An 11,829-nucleotide genomic window follows, 5' to 3' on the forward strand; every position below is an offset into this window, starting at 1 on the left:
AGAAAATATAAAAAACTATTGGCCTTTAAGAATCTCCCATTCCTCTCAAAATAAAAATAAAAAGCTGTTGCACAGCAACTCACTGCCTTCCTGAAGACAAATAATGCATACGAAATGCAAACAGTCTGGTTTTAGACCCCATCATAGCACTGAGACTGCACTCACGAAGGTGGTAAATGACCTTTTAATGGTGTCAGACCGAGGCTCTGCATCCGTCCTCGTGCTCCTAGACCTTAGTGCTGCTTTTGATACCATCGATCACCACATTCTTTTGGAGAGATTGGAAACCCAAAATGGTCGACACAGACAAGTTCTTGCCTGGTTAAGATCTTATCTGTCAGAAAGATATCAGTTTGTCTCTGTAGATGGTTTGTCTTCTGACAAATCAACTGTAAATTCTGGCATTCCTCAAGGCTCCATTTTAGGACCACTACTGTTTTCACTATATATTTTACCTCTTGGTGATATCATTCGGGAAACAATGTTAACTTTCACTGCTATGAGGACGACACACAGCTGTACATTTTGATGAAACATGGTGAAGTCCCAAAATTGCCCTCCCTGGAAACCTGTGTTCCAGACATAAGGAAGTGGATGGTGAAAAATGTTCTACTTTTAAACTCGGTCAAAATAGAGATGCTAGTTCTTGGTCCCAAGAAACAAAGAGATCTGTTGTTAGATCTGACAATTCATCTTGATGGTTGTACAGTCGTCTCAAATAAAACCGTGAAGGACCTCTCTTTTGACGAACATATCAAGACAGTTTCAAGGACTGCTTTTTTCCATCTACATAACATTGCAAAAAACTTTGTCCAAAAATTATGCATAAAAATGTATCCATGCTTTTGTCACTGTGACTACTGCAATGCTCTACTTTCCACCTCCCCGGATAAAGCAATAAATACACTTCAGTTAGTGATAAACACGGCTGCTAGAATCTTGACGAGAACCAATACATTTGATCATATTACTCCAGTTCTAGCCTCTCTACACTGGCTTCCTGTTGATTCAAAGGTTTTACTGCTAACCTTCCTGGGCTTGCTCTTACCTATCTTTACGATTTGGTCCTTCCATACATACCTACACGTACGCTACGGTCACAAGACGCAGGCCTCTTTATTGTCCCTAGAATTTCTAAGCAAACAGCTGGAGGCAAGGCTTTCTCCTATAGAGCTCCATTTCTGTGTAATGGTCTGCCTACTCATGTGAGAGATGCAGACTGGGTCTCAACCTTTAAGTCTTTACTGAAGACTCATCTCTTCAGTAGGTCCTATGATTGAGAGTAGTCTGGTCCAGGAGTGTGAAGGTGAACGGAAAGGCACTGGAACAACGAACCGCCCTTGCTGTCTCTGCCTGGCCAGTTCCCCTCTCTCCTCTGGGATTCTCTGCCTCTAACCCTATTACAGGGGCTGAGTCACTGGCTTACTGGTGCTCTTTCATGCCGTCCCAAGGAGGGGTGCGTCACTTGAGTGGGTTGAGTCACTGACGTGATCTTTCTGTCGGGTTGGCACCCCCCCTTTGGTTGTGCAGTGGGGGAGATCTTCGTGGGCTATACTCGGTCTTGTGTCTCAGGATGGTAAGTTGGTGGTTGAAGATATCCATCTAGTGGTGTGGGGGCTGTGCTTTGGCAAAGTGTGTGGGGTTATATCCTAGCCGTTTGGCCCTGTCCGGGGGTATCGTTGGACCGGACCACAATGTCTCTCAACACCTCCTGTCTCAGCCTCCAGTATTTATGCTGCAGTAGTTTATGTGTCGGGGGGCTAGGGTCAGTCTGTTATATGTGGAGTATTTCTCCTGTCTTATCCGGTGTCGTGAGTGAATTTAAGTATGCGCTCTCTAATTCTCTCTCCTTCTTTCTTTCTCTCTCTCGGAGGACCTGAGCCCTAGGACCATGCCTCAGGACTACCTGGCATGATGACTCCTTGCTGTCCCCAGTCCACCTGACTGTGCTGCTGCTCTCGTTTCAACTGTTCTGCCTGAGGCTATGGAACCCTGACATGTTCACCGGACGTGCTACCTATCCCAGACCTGCTGTTTTCAACTCTCTAGAGACAGCAAGAGCGGTAGAGATACTTTTAATGATCGGCTATGAAAAGCCAACTGACATTTACTCCTGAGGTACTGACTTGCTGCACCCTCGACAACTACTGTGATTATTATTATTTGACCATGCTGGTCATTTATGAACATTTGAACATCTTGGCCATGTTCTGTTATAATCTCCATCCGACACAGCCAGAAGAGGACTGGCCACCCCTCATAGCCTGGTTCCTCTCTAGGTTTCTTCCTAGGTTTTGGCCTTTCTAGGGAGTATTTCCTAGCCACCGTGTTTCTACATGTTGAGAGATTCTCCCTCTAGTTTTTCCACACAGTGACCTACATGTTGAGAGATTCTCCCTCGTCTTTCCACACAGTGACCTACATGTTGATAGATTCTCCCTCTAGTCTTTCCACACAGTGACCTACATGTTGATAGATTCTCCCTCTAGTCTTTCCACACAGTGACCTACATGTTGAGAGATTCTCCCTCTAGCTGCTCCAGTTTGTTGATGAGGATGTAGACGTGGTTCTTAGAGTCGATCTCCACCAGCTTCAGACCAAACACGGTCTCAAAAACACATCCCACCCTCTTTATAATCTCAGGGTAGATGTTCCTGTACTCCTTCACAACATGTTTCACGATGTCTGGAGGGGGGTGGCGAGGTGGGGAGAATAGAGGGGAAAAGAGAGAAGGGGATGGAGAGAGAGAGAGAGGTGGGGAGAATAGAGGGGAAAAGAGAGAAGGGGATGGAGAGAGAGAGAGGTGGGGAGAATAGAGGGGAAAATAGAGAAGGGGATGGAGAGAGAGAGAGAGAGAGGTGGGGAGAATAGAGGGGAAAAGAGAGAAGGGGATGGAGAGAGAGAGGAGAGGGGAGGTGGGGAGAATAGAGGGGAAAAGAGAGAAGGGGATGAGAGAGAGAGAGAGAGAGGTGGGGAGAATAGAGGGGAAAAGAGAGAAGGGGATGGAGAGAGAGAGAGAGAGAGGTGGGGAGAATAGAGGGGAAAAGAGAGAAGGGGATGGAGAGAGAGAGAGAGAGAGGTGGGGAGAATAGAGGGGAAGAAGAGGGTACGGGAAGAGAGAGAGAAGATAAAAATCAAGCTTTATTTATACAGCACATTTCAGACATGGAATGCAACACAATGTGTTTCACATGTCAAAAATGAATAATAACGACAAAAATGCTAAACTTAAATATTCATTACACAAACAAAGGAATAACATCTGAACGACTAAAAAGCCCACGAAGTAAAATCAAAGCTCAAGAAAAGGTGTGTTTTAAGATCTCTTTAAAATATGTCCACAGTTTCAGTCCCCTCAGGTTATTGGCAGGCTATTCCAGAGGCTGGGGGCGCAGTAACTAGAGGCTGGGGGTATAGTAACTAGAGGCTGGGGGTATAGTAACTAGAGGCTGGGGGTATAGTAACTAGCGGCTGGGGGTATAGTAACTAGAGGCTGGGGGTATAGTAACTAGCGGCTGGGGGTATAGTAACTAGAGCCTGGGGTATAGTAACTAGAGCCTGGGGTATAGTAACTAGCGGCTGGGGGTATAGTAACTAGCGGCTGGGGGTATAGTAACTAGCGGCTGGGGGTATAGTAACTAGAGGCTGGGGGTATAGTAACTAGAGGCTGGGGGTATAGTAACTAGAGGCTGGGGGTATAGTAACTAGAGGCTGGGGGTATAGTAACTAGAAGCTGGGGGTATAGTAACTAGAGGCTGGGGGGCATAGTAACTAGAGGCTGGGGGCATAGTAACTAGAGGCTGGGGGTATAGTAACTAGAGGCTGGGGGCATAGTAACTAGAGGCTGGGGGCATAGTAACTAGAGGCTGGGGGGCATAGTAACTAGAGGCTGGGGGCATAGTAACTAGAGGCTGGGGGGCATAGTAACTAGAGGCTGGGGGCGCAGTAACTAGAGGCTGGGGGTATAGTAACTAGAGGCTGGGGGCATAGTAACTAGAGGCTGGGGGCATAGTAACTAGAGGCTGGGGGGCATAGTAACTAGAGGCTGGGGGCATAGTAACTAGAGGCTGGGGGTATAGTAACTAGAGGCTGGGGGTATAGTAACTAGAGGCTGGGGGCATAGTAACTAGAGGCTGGGTCGCATAGTAACTAGAGGCTGGGGGTATAGTAACTAGAGGCTGGGGGCATAGTAACTAGAGGCTGGGGGGCATAGTAACTAGAGGCTGGGGGGGCATAGTAACTAGAGGCTGGGGGCATAGTAACTAGAGGCTGGGGGCATAGTAACTAGAGGCTGGGGGGCATAGTAACTAGAGGCTGGGGGCATAGTAACTAGAGGCTGGGGGCGCAGTAACTAGCGGCTGGGGGCATAGTAACTAGCGGCTGGGGGTATAGTAACTAGAGGCTGGGGGCATAGTAACTAGAGGCTGGGGGCATAGTAGGTTTTAGCTCCACAGATAAATTATTAGACTGTATCAACTAAATCAAGACCTCTCCTGGCCCGGAGGGGCCAACCCACCTCTCCTGGCCCGGAGGGGCCAACCCACCTCTCCTGGCCCGGAGGGGCCAACCCACGTCTCCTGGCCCGGAGGCCAATCTCATTTACCACTAACTAAGACTGTCTCTGTGTTGGCTCTAGGATCATTTACCACTAACTAAGACTGTCTCTGTGTTGGCTCTAGGATCATTTACCACTAAGACTGTCTCTGTGTTGGCTCTAGGATCATTTACCACTAACTAAGACTGTCTCTGTGTTGGCTCTAGGATCATTTACCACTAACTAAGACTGTCTCTGTGTTGGCTCTAGGATCATTTACCACTAAGGCTGTCTCTGTGTTGGCTCTAGGATCATTTACCACTAAGACTGTCTCTGTGTTGGCTCTAGGATCATTTACCAGAAAGACTGTCTCTGTGTTGGCTCTAGGATCATTTACCACTAAGACTGTCTCTGTGTAATTGGCTCTAGGATCATTTACCACTAAGACTGTCTCCATTTTGTTGGCTCTAGGATCATTTAAAATAAGACTGTCTCTGTGTTGGCTCTAGGATCATTTACCACTAAGACTGTCTCTGTGTTGGCTCCAGGATCATTTACCACTAAGACTGTCTCTGTGTTGGCTCTAGGATCATTTACCACTAAGGCTGTCTCTGTGTTGGCTCCAGGATCATTTACCACTAACTAAGACTGTCTCTGTGTTGGCTCCAGGATCATTTACCACTAAGACTGTCTCTGTGTTGGCTCTAGGATCATTTACCACTAACTAAGACTGTCTCCGTGTTGGCTCTAGGATCATTTACCACTAAGACTGTCTCTGTGTTGGCTCCAGGATCATTTACCACTAAGACTGTCTCTGTGTTGGCTCTAGGATCATTTACCACTAAGACTGTCTCTGTGTTGGCTCCAGGATCATTTACCACTAAGACTGTCTCTGTGTTGGCTCTAGGATCATTTACCACTAACTAAGACTGTCTCCGTGTTGGCTCTAGGATCATTTACCACTAACTAAGACTGTCTCTGTGTTGGCTCTAGGATCATTTACCACTAAGACTGTCTCTGTGTTGGCTCTAGGATCATTTACCACTAAGACTGTCTCTGTGTTGGCTCTAGGATCATTTACCACTAAGACTGTCTCTGTGTTGGCTCTAGGATCATTTACCACTAAGGCTGTCTCTGTGTTGGCTCTAGGATCATTTACCACTAAGACTGTCTCTGTGTTGGCTCTAGGATCATTTACCACTAAGACTGTCTCTGTGTTGGCTCCAGGATCATTTACCACTAAGGCTGTCTCTGTGTTGGCTCTAGGATCATTTACCACTAAGACTGTCTCTGTGTTGGCTCTAGGATCATTTACCACTAAGACTGTCTCTGTGTTGGCTCTAGGATCATTTACCACTAAGACTGTCTCTGTGTTGGCTCTAGGATCATTTACCACTAAGGCTGTCTCTGTGTTGGCTCTAGGATCATTTACCACTAAGACTGTCTCTGTGTTGGCTCTAGGATCATTTACCACTAAGACTGTCTCTGTGTTGGCTCTAGGATCATTTACCACTAAGACTGTCTCTGTGTTGGCTCTAGGATCATTTACCACTAAGACTGTCTCTGTGTTGGCTCTAGGATCATTTACCACTAAGACTGTCTCTGTGTTGGCTCTAGGATCATTTACCACTAAGACTGTCTCTGTGTTGGCTCTAGGATCATTTACCACTAAGACTGTCTCTGTGTTGGCTCTAGGATCATTTACCACTAAGACTGTCTCTGTGTTGGCTCTAGGATCATTTACCACTAAGACTGTCTCTGTGTTGGCTCTAGGATCATTTACCACTAACTAAGACTGTCTCTGTGTTGGCTCTAGGATCATTTACCACTAACTAAGACTGTCTCCGTGTTGGCTCTAGGATCATTTACCACTAAGACTGTCTCCGTGTTGGCTCTAGGATCATTTACCACTAAGACTGTCTCTGTGTTGGCTCTAGGATCATTTACAACTAAGACTGTCTCTGTGTTGGCTCTAGGATCATTTAATAATAATATAATAATATATGCCATTTAGCAGACGCTTTTAATCATTTACCACTTAGGCTGTCTCTGTGTTGGACCTGAAACCAGACATTTTTTAAATACAGTTGGCACTTAAAATATTTTGCTGTTTGAAAACCAAATTCTCCAGAATTTTGCTTAAGAATGGAAGGTTGAAGATTGGCCGATAATTGGTAAGAGTTGAAGAATCTAGATTCTCTTTCTTCAGAAGGGGTTTCACCATAGCAGTTTTTAGTTCAGTGGGGGAAATGCCTGTGGACAGGGAGGGCTTAACAAGCAGGGCTTAACGAGCACTTTCACATCAGATAGTATATAAAAACTGTTTTGAAGAAGGTGGTGGGGATAGGACCGAGTGGGCAGGTAGAAGGCTTAAGTTGTGATGTCACTTTCCCGAGCATGTCTGCGTCAACCAGGGAAAATAAATCCATAGTGCCTTTGCGTAGTAGGCTAGGGCACATATAGAACTTGTCATCAGGTCTTGCTTGACCTCTCCTGATGCCAGGAGAGCTCTACCTGCTCCAATGTATAGTGCCCATTGTAAAGTTTGGTGGAGGAGGAATAATGGTCTGGGCTGTTTTTATGGTTCGGGCCCCTTAGTTCCAGTGAAGGGAAATCTTAATGTTACAGTATACAATAACATTCTAGACGATTCTATGCTACCAACTTTGTGGCAACAGTTTGGGGAAAGCCCTTTCCTGTTTCAGCATATCAATGCCCCTGTGCACAACGCATGGTCCATCCAGAAATGGGGACCAACTCCATATTAATGCCCATGATTTTGGAATGAGATGTTGGACCAGCAGGTGTCTACATCCTGTTGGTCATGTAGTGTAGAGCCTGGACCAATCAAATCAATTTCAGTCAGGACTCTGTGCAGGCCAGTCAAATGTTAAATAAAAAATCAAACAGTGGGCTTAAAACATCTGACTGGCCTGCCTGCACAGAGTCCTGACTGAAATTGATTTGATTGGTCCAGGCTCTCAACATCTCATTCCAAAATCATGGGCATTAATATGGAGTTGGTCCCCCTTTGCTATTGTAACAGCCTCCACTTGCTTTCCACAGTCAGCGTTCAAATTCAACCCAAAGGTGTTCGATGGGGTTGAGGTCAGGACTCTGTGCAGGCCAGTCAAATGTTTTTCCATACCAATCTCGACAAACCATTTCTGGATGGACCATGCATTGTGCACAGGGGCATTGTTATGCTGAAACAGGAAAGGGCTTTCCCCAAACTGTTGCCACAAATCTGCCGTTCCCTGTAGTCATCAGTGTGTTCATTTTTTAATCGTTGGGGCGGCAGGGTAGCCTAGTGGTTAGAGCGTTGGACTAGTAACCGACAAGGTACAAATCTGGGTACAAATCTGCCGCTCTGCCCCTGAACAGGCAGTTAACCCACTGTTCCTAGGCAGTCATTGAAAATAAGAATTTGTTCTTAACTGTCTTGCCTAGTTAAATAAAGGTTAAATAAAAAATCAAACAGTGGGCTTAAAACATCAGACAAGCTCAGTGCATATAGTTGATTTTATTTTTTATTTTTACCTTTATTTAACCAGGCAAGTCAGTTAAGAACATATTCTTATTTTCAATGACGGCCTGGGAACAGTGGGTTAACTGCCTGTTCAGGGGCAGAACGGCAGATTTGTACCTTGTCAGCTCGGGGGTTTGAACTCGCAACCTTCCGGTTACTAGTCCAACGCTCTAACCACTAGGCTACGCTGCCGATTAAAAGACATAGGATGTGTCTATATGGAAAAATACATATTTTAACATTTTGACCAATGGATTGGTTGAAATAACAGACCCTTGGTCGACAAATACTTTTTTTTTTGTCGGGGACAGCCCTAATTGAATTAGTACCTCTTCGTTGGCACGACTGGCTAAGACATTGTTTATAAAGCATAAGTAGTTGGAGCCCAGTGAGGGAGCATGAAGGAAGTTGTAGTGTTTCATCAGCTCCTACCTGCTCTGCGGATGGGGAACTTTTTCTGGTCCTTAACGAAGATGAACTGGACAACCTCAGCTGTCTAGGGAAAGAGAGAGAGAGAGAGAGAGAGAGAGAGAGAGAGAGAGAGAGAGAGAGAGAGAGAGAGAGAGAGAGAGAGAGAGAGATATGTGAGAGAGAGATGTGTGAGAGAGAGAGATATGTGAGAGAGAGATGTGTGAGAGAGAGAGAGATATGAGAGAGAGAGAGAGATATGTGAGAGAGAGAGATAGAGAGAGATATGTGAGAGAGAGATAGAGAGAGATATGTGAGAGAGAGATGTGTGAGAGAGAGAGAGAGAGAGAGATATGAGAGAGAGAGATATGTGAGAGAGAGAGATAGAGATAGAGAGAGATATGTGAGAGAGAGAGGTGTGAGAGAGAGGGAGATGTGAGAGAGAGAGAGAGAGAGAGAGAGAGAGATATGTGAGAGAGATATGTGAGAGAGAGATATGAGAGAGAGATATGAGAGAGAGAGATATGAGAGAGAGAGATATGAGATAGAGAGAGAGAGATGAGAGAGATATGAGCGAGAGAGATATGAGCGAGAGCAAGAGATATGAAAGAGAGCGAGAGATATGAAAGAGAGAGAGATATGAAAGAGATATGAAAGAGAGAGATATGAAAGAGATGTGAAAGAGATATGAGAGAGAGAGATATGAGAGAGAGATATGTGAGAGAGATATGTGAGAGAGAGAGAGAGAGAGAGATATGAGCGAGAGAGAGAGAGAGAGAGAGATATGTGAGAGAGAGAGATATGTGAGAGAGAGAGAGATATGAGAGAGAGATATGAAAGAGAGAGAGAGAGAGAGAGAGAGAGATATGTAAGAGAGAGAGATATGTGAGAGAGAGAGAGATATGAGAGAGAGATATGTGAGAGAGATATGTGAGAGAGATATGTGAGAGAGATAGAGAGAGAGATAGAGATATGAGAGAGAGAGAGAGATATGTGAGAGAGAGAGATATGTGAGAGAGAGAGAGATATGTGAGAGAGATGAGATATGAGTGAGAGAGAGATGAGATGAGAGAGATATGAGCGAGAGAGAGATATGAAAGAGAGAGATATGAAAGAGAGAGATATGAAAGAGAGAGAGATATGAAAGAGAGAGAGATGAAAGAGATGAAAGAGAGAGAGATATGAAAGAGAGAGAGATATGAAAGAGATGAAAGAGAGAGAGAGATGAAAGAGAGATATGAAAGAGAGAGAGATGAAAGAGAGAGAGATGAAAGAGAGAGAGATGAAAGAGAGAGAGATGAGAGAGATATGAAAGAGAGAGAATTGAGAGAGATATGAAAGAGAGAGATGAGAGAGAGATATATGAAAGAGAGAGAGATATGAGAGAGATATGAGCGATAGAGTGTGTGTGTGTATTACCTTCAGGTCGACCTGAGCAGGTGTCAGTCTGTCCAGACCCTTCTGTACCTGCGACGTACTGGGCTGGGTGAAGGACGGGTCATCCTCATCATCACCTAGCACCGCCTCCCAACGCTGGGACTAACAGAGACAACAGCATCATCATCATCATCAGAAAGGGATGGTTTTTTTAGAGATGCTGGAGAGGGGGGGGATGATGTAGGTATAGAGATGAAGTAGGTGTGTTGTTAGTTACCCGAACTCCTTTGTTCTGGGAGCTCTGTGTGTTGGATGCTCTCTTTCTCTGAGACATCACGGCTCTGACTGGGGGGGGACGACGACAATATTAGCATTCTGGATGGCGTAACGTTAGCTAGCTAGCTAGTGATGGACACAGCAAAGCCAGCAAGCTAGCTACCGAAGCAAACTAGGCAACATTCATGTAAAATAATGTATCAAAAGCAATCTAAAATGTATTTAAACCGAGAAAAGTATTAATGCTAGTAACGTTAAGTAGCTATTCACTCACGAAAAGGCTGTTTAGAAACTTCTTCCGCTTCTCAAACTCCCGCTTGTTGAGACGCGTGTTGATGACGTACAATCTTCATTGTTTTCTTCTTCAAAGATTCATATAAACTAAGATAAACCACAGCCTCTCGTTTCAATGGAAAATGAGTCATAGTGGGCAGAGCCAAGCACGCGCTAGCGAGATCCTATTGGCACGTTTTAGCCTCATCTGCATATTTTCGTTAGGAAACGCCTACTCAATGCAGTGCGCCTTTGCACTCCTTCTACAAAACTTAGTCCACTCTTTTCATAACAGATTTTAGTTTTGGGAATAGAAAACTGTATTGAAATCAAATGTTTAATCGATGAGAAAATCTATTTCGTTTCATCTTCTCCCAATACCGGCCAGTGGGCTTCCTCTCACTTCCATATTTGGTAGTGAGTGGAAACGCCAAGCGGATGCTTCACGTTTATACATCCTGGTGAAATCTGTCTCATTGTTCTATCTGTGCTTCTTCTGTGGGTTTTATGGCAGACTACAACCCCAAAAGGTGTATTGCCGCCACCAAATGGACAGGTTGAAAAAACAAGGTAAAAAGAAAATCCATAATAATAATAATATATGCCCAGCCTTTTACCAAATGGACAGGTTGCATACATTCTAAAAACAACCCTGGCGTTACAAATGACCAAAGCTACAGAACCTGATAGGGAAAACTAACTTATTTAATTCACCCAAGTGAAAATAGTACATTGACATAACCAAAACTCCCACTTATTCCTTCCTTCAAAATCTCCCTTCTCAGACTCTAGGACCTGAGAGAGTGGTACAGCTTGTGACAATACTCCATGCAAGTCCTCCGCAGAGAAATCTTTCAGCCGCTTCCACAATGATATCTATTTTCCTGGACCTCCTTTCCACTTCGGCAGTGCCGAGTGGCGCAGCGGTCTAAGGCACTGCATCTCAATGCAAGAGGTGTCACTACAGTACCTGGTTCGAATCCAGGCTGTAATTGGGAGTCCCCATAGGGACCCAAGTCAGTTAAGAACAAATTATTATTTACAATGACGACCTACACCGGCCAAACCCGGACGATGCTGAGCCAATTGTGCGACTCCCAATCACGACCGGTTTTGATACAGCCTGGAGAACATTACCAACCTCTACGCTCTGTATTTCCCACTGGCTGCCCCACCACCACAGAAAGCCCAGAGCTGGGCTGAAACACCTGCACTTTGGAGCTGCCTGACTCCAGAAAGCCAAAAAGAGACCAACTTTGTATGGAGGCTTTATTAGCTCAATTATTTTTTTGCTTACATTGTTGCAAACTGATATGTGACACGTATTAATGCCAAAACAACATTCAAAACAGGCACCAAATATATTGTTTGAGCTAGAGCCCCACCTGCCCCGAGCGACAGGTCGCCACTGGCATCCTGCACTATGTTCCCT

General features: G+C 45.0%; 1 protein-coding gene across 1 annotated transcript in view; it reads right to left on the bottom strand.

Moving 5' to 3' along the window:
• Positions 1-10,528, bottom strand: part of ndnl2 (necdin-like 2) — a 28,741-nt gene extending 18,213 nt beyond the window's left edge. The window contains exons 1-5 of the mRNA XM_046364680.1: positions 10,399-10,528; positions 10,126-10,193; positions 9,891-10,010; positions 8,496-8,559; positions 2,511-2,685 (exon numbers count right to left, since the gene is read on the bottom strand). Of these exons, the coding sequence (XP_046220636.1) occupies positions 2,511-2,685; positions 8,496-8,559; positions 9,891-10,010; positions 10,126-10,182 (416 nt within the window). The 5' untranslated portion in view covers positions 10,183-10,193; positions 10,399-10,528. The remainder of the gene's footprint in view (positions 1-2,510; positions 2,686-8,495; positions 8,560-9,890; positions 10,011-10,125; positions 10,194-10,398) is intronic.
• Between the last annotated feature and the right edge of the window lie 1,301 nt (positions 10,529-11,829).

Source organism: Oncorhynchus gorbuscha, linkage group LG10 (assembly GCF_021184085.1).
Source record: "Oncorhynchus gorbuscha isolate QuinsamMale2020 ecotype Even-year linkage group LG10, OgorEven_v1.0, whole genome shotgun sequence".
Taxonomy (NCBI): domain Eukaryota; kingdom Metazoa; phylum Chordata; class Actinopteri; order Salmoniformes; family Salmonidae; genus Oncorhynchus; species Oncorhynchus gorbuscha.